Consider the following 19,641-nt stretch of genomic DNA (forward strand, 5'->3'; position numbering starts at 1 on the left):
AGGTAAGCGAGGAGTGAAGTAAATACATGACACAGAATGGGACAAAGAATGTTCCACATCTTGCCAAGTGGCATGTTGTGTCATGGTCAAAAATAATCTTTGAAATCGATATGAGGTGGGAACTGGTGTTATTTGTCTGAGCTATGGTGGGATAATATTATGGTTTTGGCCAGTAGTTGCCAACATTTGTCACACCTGCATCAGTCGAGATGACTTTATACTACAGTATTGACTCACAAAAACAGCGACAAGGCTTCTTCCGATGTGAATGAAATCATCTAAATTATTCAGCACAGAGTTTAGATACATTCTAGATACTTATAACCATCCCATCCCTTGAGGGATGTCACATGAACAATATTGACAGATACTAACATTTTCTTGCCTCGGTTTTTAAGCTCTCAGATATGGAGACCAAGATTTTATCTTTTGAGCACAGTTGAACATATTTTCACCTTGCAGGCAAGGGGGGGGGGGGGAGGGAGGCAAATGCCAGGGGAAGGTATGAAATGGGAAAGAGAGAGGGGATTAAAGGGAAAGGGGAGTGGAATGGATCAAAGGGTAAGAGAAGCCGAGAATGGAAAACGGGAGGGGCAGTAATGCATTACTGACAAATGTAGCACAAAAACTTGATTTTTGAAATTTCCAACAGGAGAAAATGTTATAGTTTGTTTTTAGTATAAGTTTGAGAATGCCTTCCTTACTTAAAACAATTATGCAATTAGGGAACTGCTTTCCTTTGCATTTTTCTCAAAATTATAAGCACGATGGACTTAGCAGCTTACCACATATTTCATCGGAGCCGTCCATACAGTCATCGTCTCCATCACACGCCCACGAGGATCGGATGCAGTTACCGTTGTGACACTGAAATTTATCATTCTCTAACGAACAATTCTGAGCCACTGTGTTGAGATGAAAGAGACAATGCATCATATGTTTTATTTTATTTTATTTTTTATTTATTTCCAGTATAAATATAAATATTTATAAACAGGCCATCAAAAGTCAGAATGTAATAAGAAAATATTAATTTTAAATGTTAGTGTACAAAAAAAACCAAAAAAAAATATACAAACGTACAAGTGCAGCTGTCTACAATCAATTATCCAGATTACCATTTTGTAAATAAATAGCAGCACGATAAATAAAGCTATTTCTATACACATTAATTCTGAATTTTGGTGTTATTGCTTTGTTTCTAAAGTAACCTAGTAGTTTCACGAAATAGAGAGTTAAGTTCGATATGCAAAGAATGTCTGTCATTTCTCTGTATGCAATTTGCACTTCTAATGAACTCATTTTTAGCAGCAAACCGTAGATGGAAAGACAATTAAAGTTAGTTACAGACCCTCATGACATTTCCTCATACACAAGACCTTTTCCTTGGAGAGGTTTTGCAGGAACGTATTGTCAAAAGTACAATAGCGAGGTTATATACTGAGGTGCTTGGTACCTTTTCCCATTTTCCTAGTTCTTAGTTGCCATGAGAGGTACCGAGCTACGACCCACCCACCCCCCACCTCCCCAACCCCATCCCACCCACACACTCTAGTCTACTTTTTTTTATAAATTTTAACGTTATTATAAATTTTAATTCCATAAATTTTAATTCAATAAATTTTAATTCAATAAATTTAATAAATTTTAACATTTTAAGAAATTTTAATTCAAGTCCAATCTTACCACATCTCAATTCATCTGAGCCGTCTCCGCAATCGTTGTCCCCATCACAGACCCATTCCTGGCGGAGACATTTCCCATTGCTGCAGACAAACTCATTGGCTTTACAAGGGGGAAGGTCTGAGAACAAAGAAATGTGACTAGTCTGTTGTATGATAGTATGTATAAACAAGGTTAACAGTTTACCGTCGACTACTGTAGTGGTGCTGTTACAATGTATGTAAGAGATACAACTGTCATTAAAAATTTGTTTTAAAAAAAACGTAGGTGGTCAGGTCTTGGGGAAAAGGTGTGAGGGCAATCATAAGTTACATGCTTGCTTTGTTGTACTCTGCACTCTTGACACAAACTATAGGCCTGGTTAAATGCTTATATTTCATCTAAGCCCAATACAGCATGTTTTACCATTTTCCTAACCCCTGACTCCCCTACACTGAACGATACCTCTCACGAGTGTAAAATAACACTGTGGATCAAGAGCGCTAATGTTATGAGGATCCAGGTGAGCAAAGAAACGCAGTCGAAATACAGATGTCTCCAGATGTGAGGAACTTCATCACCTTTCTTCTATCACCCTGTTTGACAATTTCCAACAATTTCCAAAACGCTTACCGCATCCTTCTTCGTCTGCGTTATCCCCGCAATCGTCGTCTTGGTCACACCTCCATTTGGATGGGATGCAGAGGCACTCGCCGGGGACCTGTACCGGACAGGCAAACTGGTGTGACTGACACTGGCATTGTTCTTCGGGAGGAGCACCCTTGGCAAAAACAACTATACAGAAAAGGAAAAAGAAAGAGAAATATTGAAAGTTTATTATGTATAGGCCAGAATACAGGAGCTGAAACAACCTCGAACGTATCAAAGCGGTAAGTTTCAACTTTCGGGATAAGTTGAAAGAAATCGTAAAACAGGGATTTAAATTGCAAACCAAAATCTTCATTTGTACCCTAAAATCTGTATTCTCACATTCACACTTTTCTTTGAATGTCACCGATCACATCTGGTTATTAGTAAAACTGTCATATAACGCCATATGGTACCAGTTTGTTTATGTTGATTACCTACAAGTACATGTTTCATTGCTTAATATATTGCAATCTCTTCTCTTTTATTGTTGAACATCTTGGCTATATACTCTACCAAATAAATGGTCTTGCAAAATGTTGAAATTTAACTTCCCTCAGAGACATGCCTACACATATGCTCTTGTTACCCAAAAATTCCCTAAAACCCATGGTTACAGTTTGCTAGAGAAATAAACCTGTAAAAGAACAAACGATGGACAGCAAAAAAAAAACTGTTTTGTCAGCTGCCTGTTTGTTGCCACATGACTAAACTGTAAAAATGTGGTTTTGCATCCTAGCAGTTCTATGAGCTACAAACTCAGTGGCAGAATGTTACCTTCATAAATATACAACTTTTGCCCTTTCACCCTTCTGCTATCTAGAGTAAATTCAAAAGTTATCAACTTTTCATAATCTACCAAACATGTACATTTCACTTTCATTATATTCTAAATACTGTATAAATATGTTTGAGAGAATCAGATAGGGGGAGGGGAGTGGGTGTTGGGGAGTGGGAGGTGTAGGGTATCAAGGCAAAAGGAAATCAAGACTGCTCCGGAACTCCTTTAATAGTTAAAAGAAAATAGTTCAAAGAGAATTTGTTAGCACCTGACCTTCCTATTCAACTCTACCATATATGTCTCCTTCCAAAGAAAATACTTGGGATGGAGACATTGTCACATATATCCCTCCTGTTCTCTCTGTAATCCCCCTCCCCCACCCCACCTCCTTGTATCCAACTCCTGCCACCCATCTCCTACAAGGCTACAAGTGAGTACAAGTGTTAACCATAGGTACAAGGAGCAATGAATGTTGAAAAAGTTGTAAACAGTAACTTGTGTCATATTTGAAAATTTATTGATATATTGGAAAATAAAACTTTCTAAAACCTCATATGGGCAAAGATGAAAGTAATAGGCTCATTCAGTACAATCCATAACATATCTTCATAGCTAAATAGTTGCCAAAAAATATGCTAGTACTATAATAGTCTTAATTGTTTTGTACAGGAAACTCACAGAGAAACAAAACTTAGGAAATCCATGTGAGTCAATACTTCAAAGTTTCATGCTTCCTGTGCAAAACAATTTCCCTTCATATATCATCTGGAATATTCAAACCATATTTTTTAACATTGGATACCAATTTTTGTAACTCTCTCTTTGCGCTTGAGTAGTTTACTAATGAGGTCAGAGAGAAATAGGTGATGTAATATCTAAAAAGCAATATTCAAGAATATATATATATATTTGTTTTTTCCTTTCTAAATCAGGTGGTTATGATTTCAACAGGAAGGACAAACCCCCGCAGATGTCATAACCAAGGCAAAATGTGGAACAGATGAAGGAAGTTTAAGGCTGCCATGCGGAAAAATAATTCAATAAATAAAATGGAGTAGCTTAAATATTGTCTCATGGATTTTTACTATACCAGTGATCTCTCGTGATCCATGTGCATCCACACTACATGTATTTCTTGATCCAACTTATGGGGTCGGGTTACCAGGTTAAAAATATTTCCAGGAGATTCTAGGCATGGTAGAACGAGGTGCTAAGGTTGTGGGGAGACAGGTAAGCGAGGAGCGAAGTAAATTTCTTGTTCCAACTTGTGGGGTCATGATCCTCACCAAAAGAGAGATTAAGGATTGCATTGTGTGATCCAAAGTACCACAAAGTTCACTATACATTTAAGTTTTGATCACCATTGCGATATCAGATCTCCTTAACAACCTAATGTGATCAAAGCTTTTGCCAACAATATACACCACATACCACACACATCTTAGAACCAGACACATTTGTTTACGGTGGTGTAGGTCTGCCAAACAAAGAAACAGAGTGGAATGTTTTGGAAAGGTGTTTTGTTTGGCTGTAAGTTTTGGCGCTGCTTAGTAACAGGCTCAGTAATGACCCCCTAATTAAGTAATTATTTACACCCAGGGTATCCCAAAGAATCCATCCTGACGTTCTCCAGGCCCCTGATGTACACCCCCCCATTAATTTCAGGTCCTGCTTTTGACACTTAACAGGTCATTAGTTGATTCATGAAATCAACTTTTCTTGCCAAACCTCGTCATCGTAAATAGAAGAACATCTGTTCACTGTATACCCACAAACAAAAGAACCATGCAATATAGTCCTGCCAGTACTGCATATCCATACCATATGGGTAAAATATTTTGGCAATTTTATTAATGTACATGCTTGCATCTCTGAAACAGGAGCAGCCTAGGAGACCAAATCTATATAGACTAGATAATGATTCATTTTTAGGCTGGAGGTTAAGTTGGTACTGGTATTAAACAAAGCAGTTAATAATTTTTTTTTTTTTTGTGTTGATATGACATAACTCTTTCTGATCTGGCAACCCCCTATTCCAGGTGTCTCTAGGGGAGATGTGTGTCAGTATAACTGGTAAAGGACTTCAGAGTAATTAACAACCTAGCAACATTTCCTTGTCATTAGCAATATATCACTATCTCTTGACAGTCTGGGAAGAATTATGACCATGAGCGAGAGAGCAAACAACAAACCGATCTTCGGGATGGTTACTGCTCGACTATATACAGAGCTAGCAGTTACTGTAGGGAAGTTTTAAGCCGATTCAATTTCCTTTTCTTTTTTAATATGGCGTGAAATTTACTTTTGTGCAGAAACCAAAGAGATGGCAACAGAGGGGAACCACCATCAAAATGGTTTACAGATGTTAAAGGAAAGATGTTGTGAAACGAAACTCCCAGCATGCTGCTTCGCAACTTGTAACAAATTATAACAATAAAGGAATAAATTGTGTATTTAAAAGTAATCGATATTTGCGTACAAGATACAAACAGTGGTGTCTATTGTTAACGAGGGTAAATATAAATAAGAGAAGGGGATACACGGTGATGGATATCCCCTCTACCAAAAAGTACCATGCCAAACAGTCCCTTAGATCCTTAAGGAAAGCTATGCATGTAAGAGCAGTCAATCAATCACGTTTTCTGATGCCAAAACTAAACAGCCAATATAACTCATCTGTGCCTCATTGTCTATCCATGATAGATAGCTCTACATGTCAAAAAGAGGAGTATTTATTAGTGACATTTGAAAATGTAGGCCCCAGTTTACACTCTGAAGGGGTACACTTGTCTGAATACTCAATGGGTATGGTTAATTGTTGACAAAATGTGCAAGAGTTGCTTTTTAAGTTTACAGTCTCAACTCAATCTATGATAAATAATTAGCACATAGATCTTTTACCTCCTATCCCACCCCAATCCCTTCTCTCTCCCCCTGCCCCCCCACCCTCCATTGACCTCCCCTCCAATGACTCCCCAACAAACTCCATTGTTACTGTATTAACGTAGCTGATTTACAGTGTGTAAGGTAAATTCAGTACAGGTTCTTTCAGCCAACAAAGACAATCAGATTGGACAATCCATACAGGACCGGCCAATATTTATTAATCTCCTGGGGGGGTGACTGTCAAATTTTAATTATGGTATTAATTAATACTTCTCCCTGTGAGAGACATGTAACACATACCCTATCGATCCCAAAGGAGAAGAGATGCAGTGGACACAGAGACAAGCATGAAAGTGCATGTACAATAATTTCAAATATTTATGGATTTAAACGTGTATGGTTATATATAAAACAGAACTAGTATTGTTCGATACAGGTGACAAACGCCTACAGTGGAATTACGACCTTCCTTTCCGGTTTCAAACCTCTGGACATACTATCAGCATCCATAGCCTAGTGGTAAGGGTGTCCGCGTACAGAGCGGGAGGTCCGGGTTTGAATTTTTCAAGCCGAATTAATTATATACATTTACCTCAGTCAAGTTGTGTTTCATTATACATTTTTTTAATTTGGCGAAACCGCGCAAGTGGAATCATGAACTAAAGTTAATCACCCTGCACAATTGTATGGAAGTTCACAGAGGATGTCACCCCCCCACCCCCCGACCCTCTGCCATCCTTCTCTCCTCATTTTTTGTGCATCAGGTTCCTAGAAAAGAAACTGGACAGAGGTTATAATGAATTGAAAGTTGATGTCAGTAAATGATAATATTCTGCACCATTTTAACCTACCATCCAACTCCACCCCACCCCACTTCCATAAACAAAATTAAAACAGGTGAACGAATAAACTAGAGACCAGAAAACCAAAACGTTTAGTGGTTTTGATGTCTAAACATATTCATAGTGTGGTAATTAAGCCATACATGTTAAGATACATGAACTTGTGCACACCAAAATGAAGAGGATTATCTAGATCTATTGACTAATGCGACAACATACAAAGGAAGGTAAAAGGAATCAGTTATCATGTTGAGAAAGCAGCAACCATTTAATTCACTGCTAAGGATTTTACATATAGAATTTTTATTCCTTTTCCCTATTATGTGAATCCCTTTAAGATTTGTTATCATTGACAGAGAGCCTATAAAGAAATTGTTTACATGCACAGAGGAAGATATTTTGGCAACTTACAAGTCATCTAGTATAAATCACAAAACAAATAGTCAAGTGAGATAACCTTTTGACCCCTTGAGAAAATTTTTCCACCATTTGAGATAACCTGTTGACCTCTTAAAGCTCTGAGGTGAAACTGGACAATGGCCACTGGAGTGCAATACTATATATCAACTTTCCTCCTACTTTCCTGGAAGACTGTATGTTCTGTTAAAGACCTAGATAGACACCCTTCACAAAACTTAACTGAAATGAAATTGAGCAAACTATGTTCATCAAAAGAAAATCATACTATTTGAGAATTGACAGATTTATTGTAGCTTTAATTTTGGAGTTATCACGTTTAAAAGGTTCCCCCCCCCCCCCCCGACACCTGTTGACCTCTTTTGACCTCTAGATACTAATTTCAATCATGGGGCATAGATTTACCAAGTATGACGTTGATTCAACTTGTGGTTGATGAGATATCGTGTTTACAAGCTTTTTTTTTGCTATTTCTCATTAAGCCCCACCAACTCATGAATATTAATGAGGTCAAAGTTGTTGCTGCAAAGAGCATCTACTTCCTATGTAGCTACATCACCATACCAAGTACAAAGTGACTACAAACTAAATCGGACAAACTGTTGAAGAGATATAGACATTTTAAGAATTTTATGCTAAGACCCCACCCAATCATTAATATTCATGAAACGGAATCACAAACAATCGGGCACATCTAAACATGGATAGGGCATCTACCTACCCAATATGGCATCAATTCAACTGTTGGTCTTGAGAGGTCGTGTTTACAAGCTTTTCACTGTGATTTAACACTCTAGCCACACCCATTCATGAATAATAATGAGAATGAATTCTTGATTATACGGCCATGTACCTATCATCAACTGACATCACCATACCCAAGTATGAACTAAATGGGACACACGGTTGAAGAGATACTGCCATTTATAAGAATTTTACGTTAAGGCCCGCCCAGTCATCAATATGCAAGAGATGGGAACCGCAAACAACTGGGCACATCTACATATTATGGGGCATCTACCTACCAAGCATGACATTGACTCAACTTGTACTTCTTGAGATATTGTGCTTACAAACTGGCCATCACATACAGACACACAAACACACCCCTTATACATACACACACAGACACGCTCCAGCAAGATTGCAACTTTAGGTTACTGAGCAGTGGGCATTGTAACCAAAAACAAAAGCTTTGTTCCTTGATCATCAATTCGGCTGGTCTACACCTTTGTAATTACATACATACAGACACCCATACAGACACACATACATACCTACATGATCCACTGGATACCCTCCAATGAATCTTTGACAAGTTGTACATACCAACACAGCTATTAAACACAGCTGTCTTTACCTAACATTTCATGAACAAACAACCCTTATATTTAACATTTGGTACTTAACGGTTGAAAATGACTATATTGGAAGGGCTGATTGAAAATGATAGACCAGCAATCTGATAGTAAGGACAAACATCTCGAAGGTTAAACAAAGGAGTTTGACGATCAATCATACTGCTTTGGAAACTTGGAAAAATAATGTTGATCAATCTGAACAAAGGTTGCAGGTAAAACTACCACGATCACTTAGGAAAGGGGAGGGGGGGTGTCTGGATAAGGGAGGAGGTAATTAGAGAGGGCTATAAAGGGAGAGGAGAGATTAAAGAAGGAGGTTAAGATGGGGTAATTACAATTTAAACTGCATTTACAAAAATATCCCCAACAATATCGTCACAAATTTCCAACAAAACCTCATTCTCTTCCTTTTTCAGAATGCTACTCAAAAATACCCGAAAATATTGGACAAAACTCAATCTGTTCATGTTTGAGTGTGAATATGCAACTATATACGTACTCCTCTTGCCCGTCTCATCTCGGGGTGAACATGTGGTACGAAGTTAACGGTTAAAACACCCCATAAAACGAATCTGTATGACGCCGGTCTATGAACAAAGTTAAGTAATTTGAAATAGCTCCAAATTTTTGACTGGCCTGGACTGATGAGATTTTCCAAAACATCCTATTATTATCATTATTATTATTATAATGAACTACTACTACTATGAATCCTTGGCAATGGGCCATACCCATCCAGCTCTGAGTAATGCATAAACAGGTTAAAGGAGTATACTGCCTTCACATCACACCGTACCTCAACTCGATCGTTTATACTGGGAATTTGAAATCGTTTCCAAACGTAGTTACTTAATTGGAGTACGGAGACCCATGTAATGTCGGAACCAATTATAAGCTAAGAGGTACATGTAGATCTTAGGAAGGTTGCATTTGCAGAAAAGAGAGCTCTAGCAAAAATTTAAGAATCAAAAGGAGGGCAAAATGGTCTTGATTTTATACATCGCTACACAATTTTTACAAAATAAAAAAGTAGGTGCAAAATTCAGCCCCTTAAATGATTCTGGGTTTTTTTCCCATTCAGTTGGCTCCTTTAATACAACAGTAACAAACAAAGTACAGTATCTATATGCCTGTATAGACAAACAGATACTTCCCTTTCAAAACTATTTATCGCTGATTTGCGTGGGAATCAGAAGGTTTCCCACCCTACGGTTGATATTTTTAATCTCTCATGCGTGCAATTGAATGAAAAGTATGAAGATATTATAACAAAAGTGGCTGTTTTCCCAAAACTTGTTTTGAACTACGCTCATACTCTTTTTGCTTAACATCACTATTTTTATAACATGTTTTGCAAAAAAAACAAAAACAAACAAAAAAACATGTTATCTTCACCCAGTTTGTCCCCAATAAGTGTAGCAAATGATAGCCATACAATTGAGAACTCTCACGATAACCAAATCTCATAACATTTTGAAAAATAAAGTTTGGATGATGTAGTGAGTTTTGCTAAAACGAGTAGTATTCCATTTTTTTCCTTATCGGGGTGGGGGGGGAGGGGGAGGTTTGGTTACATTACCTTTGAATGACACAATTTATTTATTTTTTATTACACGTATTGACATGTTACTAACCTCATCAATTACAGTAAATCAAATGATGATATATAACAAAGCACTGAAGCAGATGTTTTATGTATTAAAATTGAGCGGTTATCCAATACGCGTAAACATGCAATGGGCATGGTCGAAAATCACCATGACTCCTCGAAGATAATTCAATCAAAAGTATGTTACAACTCAAACATGTTTGTTACAAACAAAAATGTCTTTAAACAGAAAAAAAAAAATTCTCGGCCATATAGATCTCTTTAACTACTCTTCCAAAACTTGACATATCTCCTTAAGTTTCAAAACAGAAATGGCATCCATTCTTCAGAGAAAGCTTCTATTCATGAATTTTAAACCTCGGGGGTGACGGTGTTTATTCAAGGCTAAGCCCCCCTGCCAGTCACTGCGGGTATTTTTCCCGATGGCGGGTCTTGCTCGCAAGTGAAAGCTCCTCGTCGGCCTCCTGTGCCTTAATACCGAGAGACATTCTACACCTTTGTGGGTGAAACAAACACGATAAAATCTTTACCCTCTTTTCAAGGAAACCAGAAATCCAGGAGATACAAAATATGGATATCAGAGATATTTTTCATCCTCAGTATTTTTTTTCCCTTCCTGTTTTATTTCTTTAGTAGAGGTGACGGCCTCTGCAACAATTTCATTCTGTTTGATGAAACTGACAGGTATCATGACATGGAGATGTTTTCTCAGGATATGCCAAGAAAAAAAAAATAGGCGGAAAAAACCCAAAAAATTCTCCAAAAAGATTTTTCGGGTGATAATAAGATGATACACATGCAATTGGAATTTGCCTGGTGACTGTATCAGCTGGCTGGAAGAAGGGAAGGGGACGTTTAGAAAATTAAATTGGTGTATTTACAGTAATTTATGTTGGGTTGTAAGTATTTTATGTCACTTTGAGTCTTTGTCATATTTCTCAAATAAATTGGTCCGTTATTTCGTAATAAATTTAACATTATTATTGGATCTATTTGGTCCACACCAAATGTATCAATTGCCAACAAACTGAGCGCCACAAAGTTGTGTGCCCCACACAATTAAAAGTTTCATTTTAGTAATTAATTGTTTTTAAATTTTCAACCTTTAATAGCATTTGACGATAATACACAATTCTAATTTTTTCCATGTATGATATTGATGAGCTATATTTAAGAATCATATTAGATTTTCGGATACTCTGATATTTCCTTTAACACTTGAGTACCATTCCCACGAGTCACAGCTTTGAGGCTACATGCTTGCAATAAACATGTAGGCCTTCATTGTGTACACATGTATGTGCACAAATAGTCCCCCATTTCACCACTGAAACGTACAGTATAAACACAGCATGAGCAGGAAAGTTTTAAGAGGGTTTAATTCTGTGAGGTCATGATGAAAGGTCTTGTTTGTGCTCAGGTTAAAATATACACCGAAAACTGACAGCCGACTGACGACGATTCCTAAGAAAGTATAGCGTTAAAAGTAGTTTGTGAATATGACGCCGTCATACCCATGAGGCCAGAGAGAGAACCAACACCAAAAATTTCTCAAGAGGTAAAAAAGGAAGGAGTGAAGTTCAAAAATGGGGCTTGACTGGTTGATATCAGTGAAATACTATTTTACCTCTTTCCCACCAGTATCACCTATCTCAATTAACCCATCATCTTTTTTTCAGGTTTTTAAAAAAAAACAAATTATATTTGGTTTACACAGCTGACAAACTCAAAACCTGTTAACCATCAAATTGATAATTTGTACACACTCATTCTTGCCATGCCTAGATCTATCCCAAACCACCAACGTTATTACGGTGGATTTTTTCCCCTCTCTCTCTCTCTCTCCACCTCGCTGTATATCTCTCTCTCTCTGTTTTTGACTAACTTTTTGGCAAAAAAGCCTGAGCACGTAGAATATTACAGCTTAGCTCAGTTAGTGGGCCTTGGTAGGTGTGAGATCCTGCTGGGCAGGGCTATGCAGTAGATTTCACTCCACCTCCCTAACAAGCCAACAATTAGGGAGGCCTGCTGAGCAAAACATGCTGCTGTACCTCGTCGTGTTATATTATAGGGCACGGTTTATATAGAACGGAATTCTGGAAAAATAATTCGGAACATTTTTGTGCCATATCAAACTGGGATTGGGTTCCAATTAACATGGGGCAGTTACAGGAACTTGCTCGAGTTACTCTCAGCGAAAACACGAAGGCGACAGGAAAAGAAACAATTGTGGGTGATAATAAAGCACGCTCTGACATGAGTTACATCCAAAGTTGTTGTTTTTTTTTTACTTTTTGGCTTCTCAAGTTTTCCTTTTTGACAATATGTGCATCTGTTATGAAATACAAGCAGGCTTACAATCGGTGAATTGTGGAATGTTTATAAAGAGAGTAATTTGAATATATACAAATTCTAATTCAATTCCTTCCTACCACATCACCAGAAAACAATTAAATCCATGAGATAACCTTGAAGAAAAGTTTGAAAACTATGATCAATTTCAAAGCAAGCTTAAGCTTTGTTGCTATGGTGACAATAAAACATACATGTGGTCTGAATGCATAGTCACCTTGATTACACCCAGTTATAAAGAAAGATGGACAAATTAAACTTGTGCATGAAATTATCCTTTCAAAACAAAACGACTGATTCACTTTTCAAATTCAGCACATTCAACAACATTACCCTCCTTTATTACCCATAATGAGAATGCGTGGCTCATTAGCATATATACAGGGGCACCTAGTTATTTAAACATTTTCTGTCTCGACCCTCAATGCAAACAAAAAACAAAAAAATCATGTTGTACAGAACTCTTGAAACCAACAAACATCATCAATAGCATCAAAGAAGTCTTCACCTTTTGCCGCCGCCATTAAAACTAGCTCATTACCTATGCAGACAAGTTAAGTTTACATTCAGGCTTTCCAGTCCACGATGCGAAAATATGCCTCATTCTTTCACAAGAACCCATTAGAATGTGAGTGTTTTGTTATTCACTCTCTCCGCAAATATCTCGAAGGCTTGTTTACAGCAAAAGTTAGTTGTGTTGGAAGTCACTTTCCATGGTCACATGGAGGCTCAGGCAATTATATATATTTATAAACTAGGCAATTAGTTGCCAAGATATCCCCCCCCCCCACCCTCTTCTTTACACAGCTTTCAGCGCGAGCCCTCGATACAGAACTGCTCTGAGCTCACCAGTTTCAATAGGCAAGCCATTTGCAACCTTCCTTTATTTATCCTTTTTTGATCATTTCTCAAGATCCCTTTGGAGAATAAAATGGACTATGACTTCACTTTGGCGAGAAGCAAAAAAAAAAACGGTTAAAAAGAAAAGGTTAAAAAAAAAAAAAAAAGCTGCTCTCAGATGAGTTTGTTGTTATGTGTTGGTAATTACATTTGTTAGCCTTTTGGGTTTGGCAAAGGGGAGCATTTCTTAAGGACAGCTGAGATTTTTTTGATTTTTTTTTTGCCTTGGGCAGAACCACTCAAGCTGCCCACAAGCCCCTGCCTTCCTTTTCAATAGAAACCTGTTGCAGAGACAACTGTTTACCTCCAGACCACCGGTTTAGCTGTTGTGATATGGACTCACCCTCTCCCGCTCTTTGTTTGTCCTTTTCGGTGGCCTATTCAGATGAGAGAACAAAACGACAAGAGGACCCCCATCTCAATGGATTGATGACTTTTCTTTTCTCTTCTTTTTTTCTTCTTTTTTTTCTTGGTGAATCCAAAAAAAACTTTTCCCTCTTAATGAAGGTACATTGCACCCTGAGTGGAAAATTTAGGAATGTGTGCAATGCTGAAAAAAACTTACTGCTTTTTTTCCCCTTCTTTTCTTGAACTGTGTTTGCATTCAGTTCATCTTACTTCTCTCACTTATGTGTAATATCGAGGAGAGAGTGTAGGTGTTATTTCTGTCAGGTAATGTTCCCCTGTGTCACTCTGAACACAAAGTCGGATACATGGTTTATTAATTTATCACACTATTTCAATCCAAAATTAGTTAATTATCAATTTACAATATTAATTTATATCCTGTACGGAAAATTTGCATTCAGAAATTTTAATTAATTGCTCTGTTTTCAATGGCAATGAATTTTCATCTTTGCCATTGCTGATACGATTATCTGCTTGGACTATTAAAAAGTATCAGATCATTTTCTCAGACACTTGTATCATCCGGGCGGGCAGCTGGGGCATAGAATGGTACCGGCGATACGGTGATCCAACAAGTGGCGTTGGGGCCTTAAAACAAACAGGGCATTTATGGGGCCTTGAACAGCTTATTATACCGGTGCCATCACCAAGTGGATAAAGGCCCTGGCATTTGAAGCAACGAGGCTTAGCAACCGGGAGGTTCGGGATTTGAACCCCCGCCGGATCATAGTAAGGTGGGTATTTCATCCAAGAGCAATTTAGAAAGATTCCCCAAAATTTGAGTTAAAATGTTGAATTGGAAGCCAGCCGATGTGAAAGTTGTAATCCATCGTAAAATTAACTGCCTGATTATTAACTAGCACCAATTACTGCCAAGAGGTACTCTGGCATCGTCAGACGCACTGGCGCACCTGTACCAAGCCGGTATAACGGTAGACAAATCCACCCCTGATTATGGTGGTATCACCAGATTGTAGTAAAGTCTACTAAAATGCAGTTCTAAAGGGAGGATCTCTTGCAGCCTGGCACAGATCTTTGCTCATAAACAAATCTTTAATTGGGCAAACATTGTTGAGGTGACACCACTCTACCCGGTCTGGAGGTGTCTCACCCAGAGATGATCATACTCCGTTCATAGCACCCTGTGGTCTTCCACTTGTCATCACAGACACCTCTCTCAACAACTTTTGTCCATCTAAGAAGCTAGACTCCCCCAAAAACTGGGTGAAAGGAAGTACAGCTGTTAAGAATAATACACATACAATTACTTTTAACTTGTGTGGAATTTAACACCTCCTGTCTCCATAACATTATGGCACAGTTATGTGGAAATGCTGACACCATGACAGCCAAAGTATTCAAAGGAAACAGTATATATAGCAGACATCATAATTACACTTTCTGATCACAGATATGTGAAGATGGGTGCATGGAAAATCCCTACCCCCCCCCCCTCCTGCACTCCCCTAAAGAAAAAATTATGATTCATTCCTGCCTGTTCATGATATGTATAAATGTGCATTTAACTGCTACAGAATTCATACACAGTATTACTTATTATTTAGCAATCTCAATAGCATCATCTATACCCAAAACTAGCATTCATGCCTTAAAAATTTCTGATTACCACAGTAATGGAAACATTTATCAGATTAGATCCTTGTATCGAACATCTCACATCAGCAATAATTAGCCACATATGAGTTGTTGATATTGTGATTGTGTAGTGTAAAGTGCAAGACAACTGTTTGTATAGGCTATTTGTTGGCGGCCCACAAATGTGTTGCAAAAGATTTTCGGTGGGTTGTGACAATTTTCCAGACGCCAGAAATTTGATCTATATACATCTCTAGGAGCTTGCATGACGAAAGCTATTTCAAACATCATCTGGGTCACAGGTCATCTTTTTTCAGAAAGCTGATTTAGAACAGAGACTTACCCTTCAGAAAACCATCTTATTTGGTGAAAATTTTCACCTTAAACTATAATGCAGCACCTTACATTCTTTTGATTTATATTCCTGCTCAATAGGGCCTCACATACCACTGTTATTATAACTTTCAAACACCACCAAAAAATTATAGCACTTTTACCCACAAATTTTAAATCAATTTCAGAGATGTTTTCATAGATTGCTACAAGTCAAGAAGAAAAGGTGGTGGATGGGGGGGGGGGGGCAAAAATGCCACAAACTATCAAACAATTGGTTTAGATGGGCAAACCAGATTTCTTTTGGGAATAACAGAAATAATTTCCAAATATGGCATTTATGAGATCAGGGTTAACCACTTGTCCCTGTGTTGATAGTTTTTATGATCTTGTGTGGCTTGCTGAATATAAAAAGAAGACTTGTTTTGCCCCTTCAAATCAGTTTTAAATTGAATTTCCACCTGTCTAGGGAGCTAACAAATAGTACCAAAACAATACTTCCTTTAGATTTTACATTTTAAAGCTTTTAAAGTAAAATGTTTTTTTTTCCTTTTCATTTTTTATTTAAGTCATTAAAAAACTACTTGAAAGAGATACGTTATGTTGGTGACAAATGTAGAAGGAACATGTTTTTACAGCCATTCACCCACTGTACAATCAAAATAAAACTCATGACTTAGGTCAAATGTAAGTCTCCAGAGTAAAGTCTTTATGGGGAGGCAGGTAAGTGAAAAGGGACGCAAACACCACAAAGTTCCCCAAACTTACTGGTTTGGATATTTACTAGTGAAAAGCTTACCTGTCTCCCCACACACTCTTCTTCCATGCTTAGAGTAATCTCTTTGGCAATGTGCACCGCCCTCTAGAAGCTAGTCACTTCCGGTCAAAGCCCCACCTCATTCTACCACCGAAAGTGCTTAAGAAGTGTGACCTTTGTTTCAAGTGTGCCAATTAGCATTGGTTAATGTGTGTCAACAACTTTAGTTTAATTTATTTCATTGCAGCCATAATGATGTTACACTGTACTTCCTTGGAGTTATATGAGTTTATGCATTAAACATTCATTCATTCATACTTAGTAAAGATTCCAAAATCCTATTGGTCCATTAAGGTCAGCTGACCGTGGTTAATCCTGTGAGTAACGCACGGTAAAATTACGGGGCATCACTTTAATAAATCTTTGGTTATATGTAACCAAAAATGTTTTGTTTTATGATTTTTCCCCCACACAAATGGTAGTGTATGAATGAACGGGGTTAATCAACGGTCTAGCGTGCGTTTCTCACATGATTAATGCACTCCGGGTGTTAATGCTATCGCTGGATGCACTCGGGCTCCGCCCTCGTGCATCGCTTGCATTATCCCCCGATCGTGCATTAATCCTGTGAGTAACGCAAGCTAGACCGTTGATTAACCCCTTATTCATTCATAGAATATTATTTCAGCAAACTTTGCCATATTTTTTTTATTTCACCAAAATATGCCCAATTTTTAATCTTTTTTTTTGGCAAAGTCAATTATTGCTCTCAAACCATTTCTTAATGATAACCAAGATAGGTTATTAGCTTTATAAAGAATGTGGAACAACAATGGGCTACTATGCTTCCGATATCATACTTTGAAAAGCACCTTGGGACTGTCCCATGCAAAATAGTTTACCAACACGCTTTCCATTGGTATTTTTCCGCAAATTTGAACAACCTACCTACTGACTTTAAGTTTACAAAATAACTATGCTTCAAAAGTACTTCAATTTTCATGATATCCAACCTTTGAGCTGTAATGGTACTTTGGGAGCTCTTTAAGATGTATAATGGCTATCATAATCATTCTCCTATATTTGGTTAGGAAACAAAATTTCATTTCAACTTGAAGATAATACAAACCATGTAGTGAACTCAAGAATGGAAATATATATCTATATATATACATGTATATATAGATATACAATATATTTATTTTGATGGATAGGGAATTCATAAATACAATATCGCCTTACCCCTTGGGTATGATATACCATCTTCATCTATTATACGATAAACGATTATCCATAAATGTTTTCGTTCCGCTTCGAGTCAAAGAACGAAAATGTTTGCACTTTATTGATTTAGGGCAAATTGCCAGGAAAGCTTTGGTGGAAAATAGATTAATCTGTAACCTTTTGCTCCAATTTCAGAGTCCAAGAAGGGGTTTACTCAGATAAATTTGAAAAGAATGTGAAGCATATACATCGTCATGCAGGGCACATACATAAATAGACAAATTCCCCCCCCCCCCCATATTTTTTTTTTTTTAGATAGAATTTTCTATTTCTCCTAAATCCTAATGTGCTCTAGACATTTTGGGAGGTACAATAAGGACAGTGGAAGACCAGGATTGGGGGGGGGTCAGTCACCGGGAGAGGATGGTGCTAGAATGATCACCAAGGGGTCTAGACATGGTATAGTAACGAGTGTACAGTTGTTCTGAGATGACGGGGAAGTGATAAGTGAAGTAAAGTTTAGAGCCCAAGGAGAACCGTCTTATACATTTTAAGACGATATGTAATTTACAAGGTCATAATGCAGGTATGATATCAATATTTAAGGGTTCGTACATAGGGAGAAAGTGAGGGCAGCATATGTGTAGCCCAGCAGTGGGGGGCAAAATACTATAATGAAGGCTGGGTTAATGTAAAAAACTACAGTTGTAGGGTAATGGGAGGTACGAAAGAATCAAAAGTCAAACAGGAAGCTTTTTGATTTCATGGAAAATAAGGGCTGAGAGGTCAAATATTGTTGCATGGTTTCATAGAGGGTGCAGAGTATTAAAAAAGTTACCATTCTAGTCATATATGGTATAACAAGAATGCTGAGGTTGTGGGGAGACAAGTAAGCAAGGAGCGAAGTAAATATATATTATTTTATATGATTCATTTGACAGAGGAATCTTTGGCAGCTAATTACAGTTTTTAATCTTTGTAAGATGTAGATTATGCACAGGATGTTGGGAATGAGACAGAAGTAGGTCAGTGTTAACAATTAACAATCAAAACTTTATCTGGTTCAAGTATTAAAGAACGATTTTTCAAATCTGTCTTCATTCAATTATTTGGATTCAGAGGATTTCCTATCTAGTTTTCACTACCTTTTGCTGAAGATCTTTTCAATTTTGCATTTATTTTATTCATGTTTTGTTCTCTTAAGGTTCACAAGCCCCAACCAGACCCCTCCCTCCTCTCCCATGCATTATTGAATATTTCACAACAAAAATTTCTGTACAGTATTACACATATTATTATTATTATTTTTAATTATGATATATATAAGTTGACATAATATTTGATGAAATATTTCCAATTATATGACTCAAAGAATCAGTGCTGCAAAATCTCCAAATATCACATAATGAACCTCTATACAGATCTATTCATTAATTATGGAAAAACAAAGCTGCTAATTAATAATTGCATAATTCACTCCTTTAAATAGATATTCTATGCTACGTTATAAGAATTTAAAGAATTGAATAACCTTTCGGCGACCTTCCGCGTGCTTTTTCTAAAGACCTACATTTTCGGTTTCACAAAAGACCTTCCAATTGATAGCATAAAATTTATATTGGTTATTTTGGGTATCAGCCAAATCAAAATAAAATCATCGTAAACATATCATGGGAACTAACTTGTTTTTGCAGCAGATGAATGCAGCACACACACAGGGAGGTGCTTTTACTCTATTATCAATCAATGCTTGGCATTCCAATCTAGCAATTGGTTTTTAGAAAGCCAAGGACATAAACTCACAATGCATTGCTTAGTTCAGTGTAATTTCATCAAAACAGAAATAATTAGCTTTCAAATGATGC

The 19,641-nt window shown here is 37.3% G+C and overlaps 1 protein-coding gene across 1 annotated transcript in view; it reads right to left on the reverse strand.

Moving 5' to 3' along the window:
• LOC139969743 (low-density lipoprotein receptor-related protein 4-like) overlaps positions 1–19,641 on the reverse strand; it is an 85,012-nt gene that overhangs the window by 37,098 nt on the left and 28,273 nt on the right. The window contains exons 2-4 of the mRNA XM_071974957.1: positions 2,296–2,457; positions 1,687–1,803; positions 786–905 (exon numbers count right to left, since the gene is read on the reverse strand). Of these exons, the coding sequence (XP_071831058.1) occupies positions 786–905; positions 1,687–1,803; positions 2,296–2,457 (399 nt within the window). The remainder of the gene's footprint in view (positions 1–785; positions 906–1,686; positions 1,804–2,295; positions 2,458–19,641) is intronic.

The sequence above is a fragment of the Apostichopus japonicus genome, chromosome 7 (assembly GCF_037975245.1).
Source record: "Apostichopus japonicus isolate 1M-3 chromosome 7, ASM3797524v1, whole genome shotgun sequence".
NCBI classification, from domain to species: Eukaryota; Metazoa; Echinodermata; class Holothuroidea; order Aspidochirotida; family Stichopodidae; genus Apostichopus; species Apostichopus japonicus.